We start from the raw sequence: 12,302 nt of genomic DNA on the forward strand, positions 1-12,302 counted from the left end.
ACTTCCCAAATTACTATAATTGCAGCAGTGGAGTCATATCCAATTAGGGAAGATTGTATTTCTATGCCTAGGTTTCCTATGGGAGAAAATTACCTGCTCAGTGAAAACTAAGAAACAGAAAAACATAAGAGAAAATACACAGTGAATTGCTGCTCCACTCCGTTTCCACCAAACATACACCTCCTTTTTGGGAGGAAGTAATAAACATCTTCTGAAAGCAAGAAGGCAAATTTTCAAGCCCTTTGAGGAGATAAACTATCTTACAAGTCAAAGGTTAACTTAACAAACACATCATAAGTAAAGGGCACTTGGCAGAAGGCCGTATAATTCACAACTTAGCATTAGAGTATCTTTAGGATATCTGCTCCTTTTGTCCTATTTTATTTGCATCTCTAGGGCCTAGAATAGTGCCTGACAGAGCATTATTTTTTTTTCCTGACAGTTAAAAAAAAACATACATACATATACATATACATATACATATACATATATATATATATATATAAATTATTATTATTTCAGGGAGGGAGAGGGAGAGAGAGAGAGAGACATCAATGAGAGAGAATCATTCATAGGCTGCCTCCTGCTGGCCCCCACTGGTGACCGAACCCGCAACCCAGGCTTGTGCCCTTGACTGGAATCAAACCTGGGACACTTCAGTCCATAGGATGATGCCCTAACCACTGAGTTAAACCAGCAAGGGTTTTCTGACAGTTTTAATGCTCAATAAATGTGTTGCATGTCTGAAAAAGTATGGTCTGTCAGGTACTTATTAGGAGAATTATCAAATGAGAAATGGTTATGTGGCCTAAACTCTAATAGGAAACCACAGTTGTGTTCTCTTCATCCATATTACTACTGCTCTCAGGGTCTACTCTCAAATCCCCAAGAGACACTGGTGTCATAACAAGGTGTCCTTTTTTGCAGGCTGGATTTATAAAAACCTCAACAGCAGACCTATATAGAGCTATGAATGAAGTGCAACCCTTCTTCCATCACCTAGTTTTAACTAGTCTGGCTTCAGGACCCTCATACTAAAAATAGATTTATAGGCCTTTGAAATAGGCAGAGACTTGGGTCAATTCTATTTGCTACATGGAACATGACGCCATCTGATCACACAGCATTTGGATATGACAAGAAAGAGCCTGGACCTTCCTACTTCTCTAGAACACTGAATCTGAACAGAAAGTGGACATTGTTAGGTCTAATCAAGTACCGGTAACTGAATTGAGACCCCTCCCACAGGAACTGACTTCTCAGGTCACTTCACTATGGACATTCCCTTCCCTTTGCTGAGACCACATTTCATTTACTGCGACTACATTCCATGATCTCCCCTCCAGGTGTGCATGAAGAAGTCTCCGCCCAGAAAAAGCCCGCCAAAATTCCTTTAAAAGCCGCTGGCCAACTGGGGGCTGGTGTGCGGATGATCGAATAAATTCGCAATCCCTCACCATTCTGGCCTCGTGCGTTTCCCCTTTGCTGATCTAACCGACATCACCTTTAGCTGTGTTTCCCAAACTTTTGACATATGTGTACCCCTTCTATAATTTTCGTAACGCTGAGTACCCCTAGTACTCATGAGAACGTAGAATTAGGCGCAGTTAAGCACGGTGCAGTGCATATCCCCACCAAACTCTTCCTGTACCCCTGGGGGTACAAGTACCACACTTTGGGAAACACTGCATGAGAACTTGACAACACTTTTGAGATTTAATGTTTTTAGACCTTGTGACTTTCTCAGTGCAATGCCATCCAATAGCAATACAATGCAAGCAAATGTTCTCATTAAAATAAATAAATAAGTAAATAAATAACAGTAAAAAGAACCCTAGCTGGTAAGGCTCAGTTGTCCCTGGTTCCATTTCCGGTCAGGGCACAAACCCAGGTTGTGAGTTCTAACCCCAGTAGGGGCGCTTGTGGGAGGTACCCGATCAATGTTTTCCCTCACATCGATGTTTCTCTCCCTTTCCCTTCCTCTCTCTCTAAAACCAATTAAAAACATTTTTAGCCGAAACCGGCTTGGCTCAGTGGATAGAGCGTCAGCCTTTGGACTGAAGGGTCCCAGGTTAGATTCCGGTCAAGGGCATGTACCTTGGTTGAGGGCACATCCCCAGTAGGGGATGTGCAGGAGGCAGCTGATTGATGTTTCTCTCTCATTGATGTTTCTAACTCTCTCTTTCTCCCTTCCTCTCTGTAAAAATCAACAAAATATATATTTAAAAAAATAATAATTTAAAACTTAAAGGGAAACCTTTAAGTTGATCTCAAGGCACCTCCCACCCCCCCTTAAAGAGGATTCCAAACCTCCCAGGGACAAGGAACCTTTGATTGACAGGCAGAAGTTTCTAAAAGACAATGACTTGAAAAAACAAAACAGCTCTAAGGATCCTAAAGGAAACTTTTAGCGTATGAACTGGCACTTTAAAACTTCTCCCTGTCTCTCCTACGGGAAACCTGACAACATATTTGACAGGACTTAATAACTTTGAATCAGAAACTTGGCAAAATTAGGAGCGAAAGATTCAGAGCCTAATAAAATTTTTAGAAAGCCTCCTCCGCCAAGGCAAAATAAATTATGCATCCGGAGGGAAAGAAGCAAACGTGGAATGACGTACTTGGGCCAGCAGGTCAACCTATAATGTCACATGACTTACAAACAAATTCTTGGGGGAATAGAGAACAGTTGTCCATATCTTACAAATCTTTGTGAAACCAGAAATGCAACTCAAGAGGCAGTTCATATCCCACCTATTTTTACCATCCGCAAGTCCTAAGACTGAAAAGAAAAAAGCAAATGACGGTTATTTATGAGTTTTTAAAAATATATATTTTATTGATTTTTCACAGAGAGGAAGAGAGAGGGATAGAGAGTCAGAAACATTGATGAGAGAATCATCAATCAGCTGCCTCCTGCACACCCCCTACTGGGGATGTGCCTGCAACCAAGGCACATGCCCTTGACCGGAATCGAACCAGGGACGTTTCAGTCCGCAGGCCGAGGCTCTATCCACTGAGCCAAACCGGTTTCGGCTATGAGTTTGTTTTTTAAAGCCCAAACTGCTATGCTGGGCTCCAACACTCCTTGCCAAGAACAAATACAAATTTTAGTCGTTCTCCACAAATGTTAAGAAAGAAATCCGAACAAATAAACTTATTCCAACTGTTGGAGCAGAAATGTGAATCATGATCTGTTAACCGTGATAGTTATAAGAAATATTAACCATGCTCTGTTAACCGGGATTCTTCTGTTCTGATTAGAGAAAGCACATTCTAACCTGACAGAGGAACCCCGGGACAGGAAGTTAACCTTGGAATGAAGTCCATTCACATCCTAGAACTGCCTATTATCATAGAAAGATTAACAGCCTTGTCATTGCCCTTTGCAACCCTCCTCCCCTAGCTCACATTGCCAGCAACCTGTAACCATTACATCCATTCTTTTTTTTTATTAATATATATTTTATTGATTTTGTACAGAGAGGAAGGGAGAGAAATAGAGAGTTAGAAACATCGATGAGAGAGAGTCATCGATCAGCTGCCTCTTGCACACCCCCTACTGGGGATGTGCCTGCAACCAAGGTACATGCCCTTGACCGGAATCGAACCTGGGACCCTTCAGTCCACAAGCCTACGCTCTATCCATTGAGCCAAACCGGTCCTGGCCCATTCTTATTCCTTCTGCCTATTTCCCCAAGTAACCTTTGTCCTTCTATCCCACAAAAGCAGCTGGCTTATGGTGGGGGACAGAGCAGATTTTCGTGGATGACCTGCTGCTCTCCCACACTGCTGCAGTTACTGGCATAAATGCTCCTATATGATTCAACCCTGTCTCTGCTTAATTGGCTCAAGTAGTGACTGGCAGCCCCACTCTTGCTTGTCTGTTCGCACAACTGCTATCAAGGGTGTTTTTTTTTGTTTTGTTTTGTTTTTGTTTTTTTGCCTTATTTTACCTGTCTCATGGCTAAACTTTCATTTACGGCTAAAATTAAAAAAAAAAACAAAAAACCCTATGGCCCTGGCCAGTTTGGCTCAGTGGATGGAGCATCAGCCTGCAGACTGAAGGGTCCCAGGTTCGATTCCAAACAGGGGCATATACCTTGGTTGCGGGCCCATCCCCAGTGAGGGTGGGAGGCAGCTGATCAATGTTTCTCACTCTCTATCCCTCTCCTTTCCTCTCTGTAGAAAATCAATAAAATATATATTAAAAAAAAAAAACTATCAGGTCTCTGATAACATCTAGTATTAGTTTATGTATGCCTACCTCTGAGAAAATATTGCTAGAATTGGTTTATAAAGAGTTGTTTAATTGGTTTAAAGGAATCAAATGCTTACATAAAAATTCTCAAAAATAGAAAACTAATCCAAATGCTATTTCAGAATCATGTGATATGAGAAAAAATATATACATTTGTATTTTTTTTAATACTCACCTAAGGATACGCACATTGATTTCAGAGAGGGGAGGGAGGAGATAAACATTTATGAAAGAGACACATCAATTGGTTGCTTCCAGTACAGCCCCAACTAGGGATCAAACCCGAACCTAGGCATGTTCTCTGGCTGGGAATCGAACCCATAGCCTTCTAGTCAGTATATGGGATGATGCTCCAACCAACTGAGCCACACCAGCTAGGGTGAGAAAATATTTTATATTAAAGCTGGTTTGAGTTTGGTTTGGTTGAATAGTCATGTCCTTAGAAGATCATCTTGAAGTATAATGCTTTTATTCTACCTGGGCTTATTATTAGGTCTAGTAATAATTAATGTCGTTTTCTAATACTTTTTTAAATCGAATTTATTTAAACAATACAACACAATTTAATCAACAATATAGTTGCCGTTGTTTTCTACTACTTGTGCCCAACGCTCAGGAAGCATTTTAATCCCTCTGTTGTAAAATTCTTGTGATTTTGATGCAAAAAATTCGGACAATGCATTTTTGAGGCATTCTTCATTATTAAATTTTTTTCCAAGAAGAAAGTTTTGCAAAGAACGAAACAAATGGTAATCGGAAGGGGAAATATCAGGAGAATATGCAGGTTGAGGGAGAACTTCCCATTGCAACTGGCGCAGTTTTTCAGCAGTGATTCTTGCAGTATGTGGTCGTGTGTTATCGTGGTGAAGAATTACGCCCTTCCAATTAATCAGCGCGGGTTCTTTTTCTCTTAAAGCTTGGGCTAACCTTTCCAATTGGGCACTATACACTGCACTTGTAATGGTTTGGTTAGATGGTAAAAGTTCATAATGAAGAATTCCTTTAAAATTCCACCAAACACCAACATCACTTTTTTCGCATGCAAGTCAGGTTTTGGCGTGGGCTGCGGAGCCTCATTTTTGTCCAACCATTGAGGCCGCCTTTTCAAATTAACATACAGCAGCCATTCTTCATCTCCGGTAACAATTTGCTCTAAAAACGGCAAACGGTTTTGACGAGAGAGGAGCGAACTGCAAATTGTGACTCTTTGATTACGGTTGTTGTCGGTCAACTCATGAGGAACCCATTTTCCAAACTTTTGGACTTTGCCAAGTGCACGCAATTGATTGGAAATTGTTTTTTGTGAACAATTTAAAGTTGTCGCAAGCTCTTGTTGGGTAATTTGAGGATTTTGCACCAAAAGAGCTTGAAGAGCTTCTTGATCAAAATTGGACACACGGCCTCACCACTCTTGTCATCTAACGAAAAATTTCCCTCGCGAAATTTCTCAAACCAACGCTGGCATTTTCTGGCGCTAACTGCATCTTGACCAAGAGCACTACAGATGTTTTTTGCAGCCTCACTTGCTTTTCTTCCTAATTGGAACTCGTAAAGCATGCAGTGCCAAATATGCTCTTCATCCGCCATCTTCTTAGCCCTAGTTTTGCAACAAAAACCAAACCAAACACAAACTTTTTCAAACAAAACTTGTTAATTGCACTTCACACGTTCTGTAGATCCCACGTGTTTGAAGGTTATGTCAATACAAGTCAACGCCAAGCAAGATTTTAAACGAATGTTTAAAAACGACATTAATTATTACTAGACCCGAGTCAAATAAGTCCATTTGTTCTCTGACACAAAATTTGTCACCAAGGAAAATAACTCAGTGTGATGAAATTTCATAAGTGACTAAAGATAATTTTTGAGAACAAGTCAAACAAATAGATGTAGATGGGCTACAAAGTTTTTTAGTAAACTCAGCAATATTTATGTTTTATGTAAGCCTACTTAAATAGTTTCCCAAAATCTTTTGGTAACTTGAAACCTCAGAGTTTTGCCAAGTTTAATGACGAGTCAAGTTAAATTCAGTGAATATGCAGATCATTTTCAAATATGATCAAATACTAAGACATTGTTAAAGAAAGAAGGAAAGCCCTAATCAGTTTGGCTCAGTGGACAGAGCGTCAGCCTGCGGACTGAAGGGTCCCAGGTTCGATTCCAGTCAAGGGCATGTACCCTGGTTGTGGGCACATCCCCAGTACAGCGTGTGCAGGAGGCAGCTGATCAAAGTTTCACTCTCATTGATATTTCTTATTCTCTATCCTTTTCCCTTCCTCTCTGTAAAAAAATCAATAAAATATTTTTTTAAAGAAAGAAGGAAAGTTATTTTTACTAAAAAAGTTGTTTAAAAAGAACTTTCTGAGACAACACATGTCTTCTCTGTCTCAGAAGAGTAGTGGAGACACAAAATGCTGTCCTTACCCAGTAACTGTCCTTCAGGCCCGCCTCGCTCCTTGTAAAATGCCAGCCATCCCATCATAAAGATGCACATTCATTTCCCTCTGCACGTGATTTCCCCATCAGCCCACTCTTTTATGCCACACTCAACTCTACTCCGTGATAAGACAATTCTCAGGAATGCCAGTTTCCTCCCTAGGACACTCTACTACAGAAATGTAAATGACTGAAGATAAAAATGTTACATTGCAAATTTCACAAAAGGCATAATGGCCTATTCCAACAAGCCCACAGAACATAGCAAACAGCACTGCATTTTCTTCAAAATGAAATCGTATCAAATAGCTTATACAGACATCTAATACATCTATAGCTGCCAAATTTCTCTTTCCAACATCCCACAAGATTTACCTCTCTCGTCTTCCAAGCCAGTTCTAGTCAGCAGCATGGAGCCCTGCAGGACCCTCTGCTGAGGTCTAGTCACATGATGAGCACCGACCACATGCCAGATGCTGAATTAGGCTTTAGGGAGGAATAAGAGACACCATTCTGTTCCTTAAGGAGCTCAAAATTGAAAGCTCCTGACATTTCTGCTTGTGAGAGACAAGAGGACAAAAGAGAGTGGCAGCTCTCTGGTGAGAACATGTTTTTGCCATTTGTATAATGTGATGGGCGAGAAAGCAAACCAACTTAGCCGGGGCGGGGGGGGGGGGGTAGTCAGTCCCACAAAAAAAATCACTGCTCTAGTTAACACAAGAGTAGCCTCATTCCCGCTGTGAATCAAATTAGTTTTATTTTTTTTAACCAAATTTACTGTTCATTAGCCTCTGGCCCCTAATGAGTGCTTAATAAATACGTATTGAATAAATAAATGAAAGAAAGAAGGCGGAAATACATCCTTGAGCCTTATGAGGTCTCTGAGTATAATGAGACAACTGGGGCCAGGGCAGTGTTTTCTGCCAAAACAAGCATGGAACTACAATTCTAGTCATTCTTCACAGATGCTGGCTATTGGAACGGAATGGTTACGCAACCGTTATCCAGTGACTAACAGGAGCCCAACCCAGGACCCACGGAGTCACAAGATGGTCAAATCAGGAGGGCTTACTACCGAAAGGCAACATTTCTGACATATTGCAAAACTGAGCTGTAAGTATACTTTTGTTGGTGAAGATTCATTTATGATCATAATCAGAACTGACACTTGAGTGTTAAGTGAGAATGTGGCCTTTTCCAGCCCCCAATCTTCCCTTCAACATACTCAAGGCAGCCAGGGAGCCAAGGCAGGAGTTAGGAGGAATGGCTTCTGAGTATTCCAGACCTGGACTTGAATCCCAATTCCACCAGTTACTCTGCAACCTTAGGCACCATCACCAGCTCTGTCTAATGACCTGTGTGAAGGAGCTTAATAATACTCCCAGCATCACAGTTGTTATAAAGATTAAATGAGATAATACTGGAAAAAGTCCTCTATAAAGTACCTGACACGTTTCAAATCACAGCACATTCTATCGAAGCCTTTGTTTTTTTCTTTAACATTCAACGTAATGGGGGAAAAACAGAGTTACCAAATGAGAGAAGGAAGCTGACTGTGTAAGCTGCAACTTTTGTCTTATAAAGAAATGGCCCCTCCTTAAAACCTGGTACAGTAATTATCTTTCCAAGAAGTTGTTAACTCTGCAATCTGAGTGACCACGTGCCAATGCAGTTTGCTTTCCTACGGGACGGGACAAGATGGAAATTTTCCTTTAGTACAAAGCATATTCATTCATAGGTTGCCAACAGTAATTCTTTTGCTAACTGGAGGAAGAAATGAATATATTTTAAAATTGCAGATTGACTTCTAAAATAGAAAAAAAAAAATGAAGTGAGGAAGTTTTAAGATTTTTTTTTTTTGACTAGGTAAAAAAAAAATAACCAGAATTAAAATTTAGCTGACCTGTTAAAGGTTAATCTGTATACAGTGTTCCCTTTAGACAAAACAGGTGTTCATTTGCTGTGTTGAGCAAGATGTTTTAAAGAAGACAAAGACGAACTAGACTAAGGTGACCAGACGTCCCGCTTTTGGCGGGACACTCCCGATTTTTAACAATTTGTCCCGCGGCGTTTTAAAAAAGTCCCGATTTTTGGAATCTTTCCAAAAATCCCCGCAGAACAAATTGTTAAAAATCAGGACTGTCCCGCCTTAAACTAGACTCAAAAGGAGGTCCCTGCCCTCAAATATAGCAGGTATAGAATGATAATATAAAGCAGGCGATAGTTAGGGGAAGTGCTGTAGGAAGTGGGAGAAATTCTGACTAAGGGCTTGAGGAAGACTTCTATTGAGGGATGGCAGGCAGTTGAGCCACAGTTTGGAGGCGGAGTAGAATTCTAAGAAGGTATGGGGAATGGGGGAGGAGCCCTTTGGAGGAGACCTTTCCATTGCATGAAAGACCTTGAGTTAACATCACTAGCAGGGAAAAGGGGAGAAGAAAGCTTGGGGAGGTAACCGGTCTTGTGAAAGTTGAGAACTGGATATGCAAATTGAATGAACAATGTCCAGGAAATTATTTAAATATCTGTATACGCTTCCTTATGACAGTTCTTATCCACTGCAATCTTGGTGAGACACTAAGCAATTATTTTTGAGTCATAATTACATGGGGCAGTATGACTCGAACTCCTGGGAATCACCTTGTGACTGAAGCACTGATTCAGCAAATCTTTTATCTGCCTTTTGCAGGGAGTGGTTTAACAAGCTCTTTCCTTATAAACCATCCCTGTCTTTCTTGACTTTGCACAGGATCTCTAAGCCCCTTATCTACTTCTGAAGAACTCTTTCCTAGTTCTCAGGAATCAGAAAACATTATTGATCCACTTTTACACATCACGCTATAAGCAGGATGGGTGTCTCCTGAATTTGCTTGCACCTTAGCTTATTAATTGAGATCAGAGCCCAATAAACAGAAACTGACTTCTGAAGGCTCATGTTGTTCATGTCACATCCTGAACAGCTGATTGTGAGAATATGAAGTCGACGTCTTCCTTCCCCACGAGAGCAGAAAGATGTCTCTTGGGCAACAGAATCTGAAGACCAGGAACAAAGTGCAGTAGATAAAGATCGCTGGGCTACAGGGAAAGCAAGAGCAAGGAGTCCAAAGGAAGATACGCAGTCAGGCTGGCTTCTAAAAAGCATTCATAGAAGGCAATGACTGTATAAACTTGCAAACAATCACCAAGTTTATTTAGCCCCCATGGTGCTTTATGAACTAGTTGCCAACATTCTATAGGAAGATTACAATGAAAATTCCAGATGATGACCTTTTTTTAAGAGTCTGAAGATCTGGCCACGCTGGGCTTGGGTTTCTGTTTGGCAACCATAGACTATCTTCTTGGCCTGGGTCTGCCCTCCAAACTTTACCTGCCTGGCCCCTGCAGGCATTCTGTGTGGGCAGTCCTTGAGCATAGCTTCAAAACTCAACCCACAAAAAGTGTGTCTTAATGATCTTTCTTCATTTTTAATACACAATGATGGCCCTGGCCAGTTAGCTCAATGGTTAGAGCGTTGTCCCACAGACCAAAAAGGTTAGGGTTCTGTTCCAGCCTAAGGTCACTACCTTGGTTGCAGGTTTGTCCCCCAGGGGCACATGCAAGAGGCAACCAATGAATGTGTTTCTCTCACATTGATGTTTCTCTCTCTCTCTCTCTCTCTTCTCTCTTCCTCTCCCTTTTCCCCCCTCTCTGGTGGTGATGTGGAAATCTATGGAAAAAACATCCTCAGGTGAGGATTAAATACACAATTGACGATTGTATATTTTACATATTAATCAAGTACAGTGAGGCAGACTTTCTTACTTATGATTCAGGGTTACCACATAAACATTTATGAAAATAAGACAAAGTGAAACCTGCCCTGTGTGATCAAAAGATAAATAATGTAAGAGACGGTAGAACTATGCCTTGGCACCACAAATTAGGGTAAGTCATGAAATAAGATTCAAACTAAAATTGCACCGAAAGCTTTCCAGTGTAGACAGGAAAGGAGTATCAAAACGAAGGCACATGTGGAGGTTCTAGTCAGTGGTCAGCTAAACAAAGTTTGGAACAACATATACACTGTATGCATATCGTATAGTATACTAAAAAGGTGCATGAAAAAATGATTTGAAGTAAAGTAGTGAAGATGGAGCTAAATAATTACTAAATATTTACATCAACTTGCCAGGTAAGTCAAATGTCCATTGAAGTAAAATGTCCATTAATCAACAACCATTTATCTAAGCTACTTTAAAATTATCTTACTGAACTCAGGACTAGATCACTTTAAGAGCAAGATTCCTAACGGAATGGTTACTTAAATAAAAAGAGAAACAGAATTTCCCTGTCACTTTCCTCTGGGAAGCATGAACTGTTTGTAACAGGCGAAGTGTCAGAACTGAAACTTGCAAGTCTTTGATTGGTAAAGACAGAGTACTGGATTTTTCCCGAAAGTGTTCTGCGCCCCCCACCCCACCCCTGTAGCATTGTACCTTCTACAATTTCTGTGGGAGAAGATGACAACGCATCATTGCTAATACTATATTTATTCTGCTGCTCCAAAGGACTTTGTGCTAGGCTATCACAGCCGTGACACAGCTTTCCCCCCATCCAAGGACGTCCTGCGCCCCGCAGGCCAAATGCTCCGGGGAAGACCGCAGTAGCGGTCCATGTGACCACCTGTCCCTGGCTGCAAGCGGGCAGCTCCGCGCGGATGCTCAGCGATTCCTAGAACCCTTTGGAAGACTTTCCCCCATTAGGGGGTGACCCGGCTCCACCACCGGCGCCGGGGCTGCTCACATTGGCCACCGGGGTCTCGAGTGGCTGAGGTCCCCCAAGTCCGCGTGGGATAGCTACAGCGTGGCGGGACCTGCTTAGGGGGCGGCCTTGGCCTCCTTCCCTTGCCCAAGAGGCCGGGAGCCCCGGGGGCCGGGGGAGACGCGGGATGGGCACGCTACAACCAAAGCCGGCATCCCGGGATTCCCGCGCCGGCTGAGCTCCTTAAATGTCACCCCGGGCTCACCAAAAAGCGCGTCGAGCTGGTGCCCTGGTCCACTGCCCCAACCAACGGCCCCAAAACTGCTTTCTTCGCGGCTGCCATGAAACCAGCTTCGGGTCGGCAGGAGATCGCGACCGGTTTCCCGGGTGACGGCGGCCAGCGGAGGTGACGGCAGCCGGTAGAGAAGGCGCAGGAGCCGGTCTGGAGGGCGAGGAGGCGTGTGACCGCAAATTGATCGGCCCGGGCAGCAGGCAGCCCCTTTACGCGCGTGGAGCCCGCTCACCCCGCCCCTCGGCCGGTGCCCGCCCCAACAGCTTTCCCGAGGACTCGGGAGGCGTGGCGGGAGGGGCGCTGTCTGCCGGGCCAGCCAATCAGTGAGCGCGGAGACTCTGAACGTCCGGAGAGAGGCTTCTGTGACGTCACGGGGGCGGGGCCTGGGAACAGCGGGGGCGGTGGCCGGCGCGGTAGGTCACGTGGGGCCCCGGCGCCCGGAGCCAACCTGCGGCAGGGCTGGGGGTGGAGGCGGTGCCGCCCATTGGCAGGGAGGGCCACTGGCCCGAGACAAGGGCACAACCCTACCCGCGCCCCGGGTGCCCTGGGTTTACTGCGTGCGGACGGGTCCCAAAG

The 12,302-nt window shown here is 43.2% G+C and overlaps 1 protein-coding gene across 14 annotated transcripts in view; it reads right to left on the reverse strand.

Annotated features, from left to right (window-relative positions):
• The window catches only part of GK (glycerol kinase), a 68,994-nt gene extending 57,010 nt beyond the window's left edge, over positions 1 to 11,984 (reverse strand). For 6 of the 14 annotated variants that reach the window (XR_014793693.1, XM_084869628.1, XM_084869619.1 and 3 more), the window contains exon 1: positions 11,700 to 11,928. Coding sequence is in view for 13 of the 14 variants with exons in the window: in XM_084869628.1 (XP_084725754.1) it covers positions 11,700 to 11,777 (78 nt within the window). In the remaining variant the exon portion in view is untranslated. Of the gene's footprint in view, positions 1 to 11,699 lie in introns of all 14 variants that reach the window. The other 8 variants (XM_084869620.1, XM_084869618.1, XM_084869625.1 and 5 more) reach the window with 6 other exon arrangements.
• Between the last annotated feature and the right edge of the window lie 318 nt (positions 11,985 to 12,302).

The sequence above is a fragment of the Pipistrellus hanaki genome (genome assembly GCF_964339955.1).
Source record: "Pipistrellus hanaki genome assembly, chromosome: X".
NCBI lineage: Eukaryota > Metazoa > Chordata > Mammalia > Chiroptera > Vespertilionidae > Pipistrellus > Pipistrellus hanaki.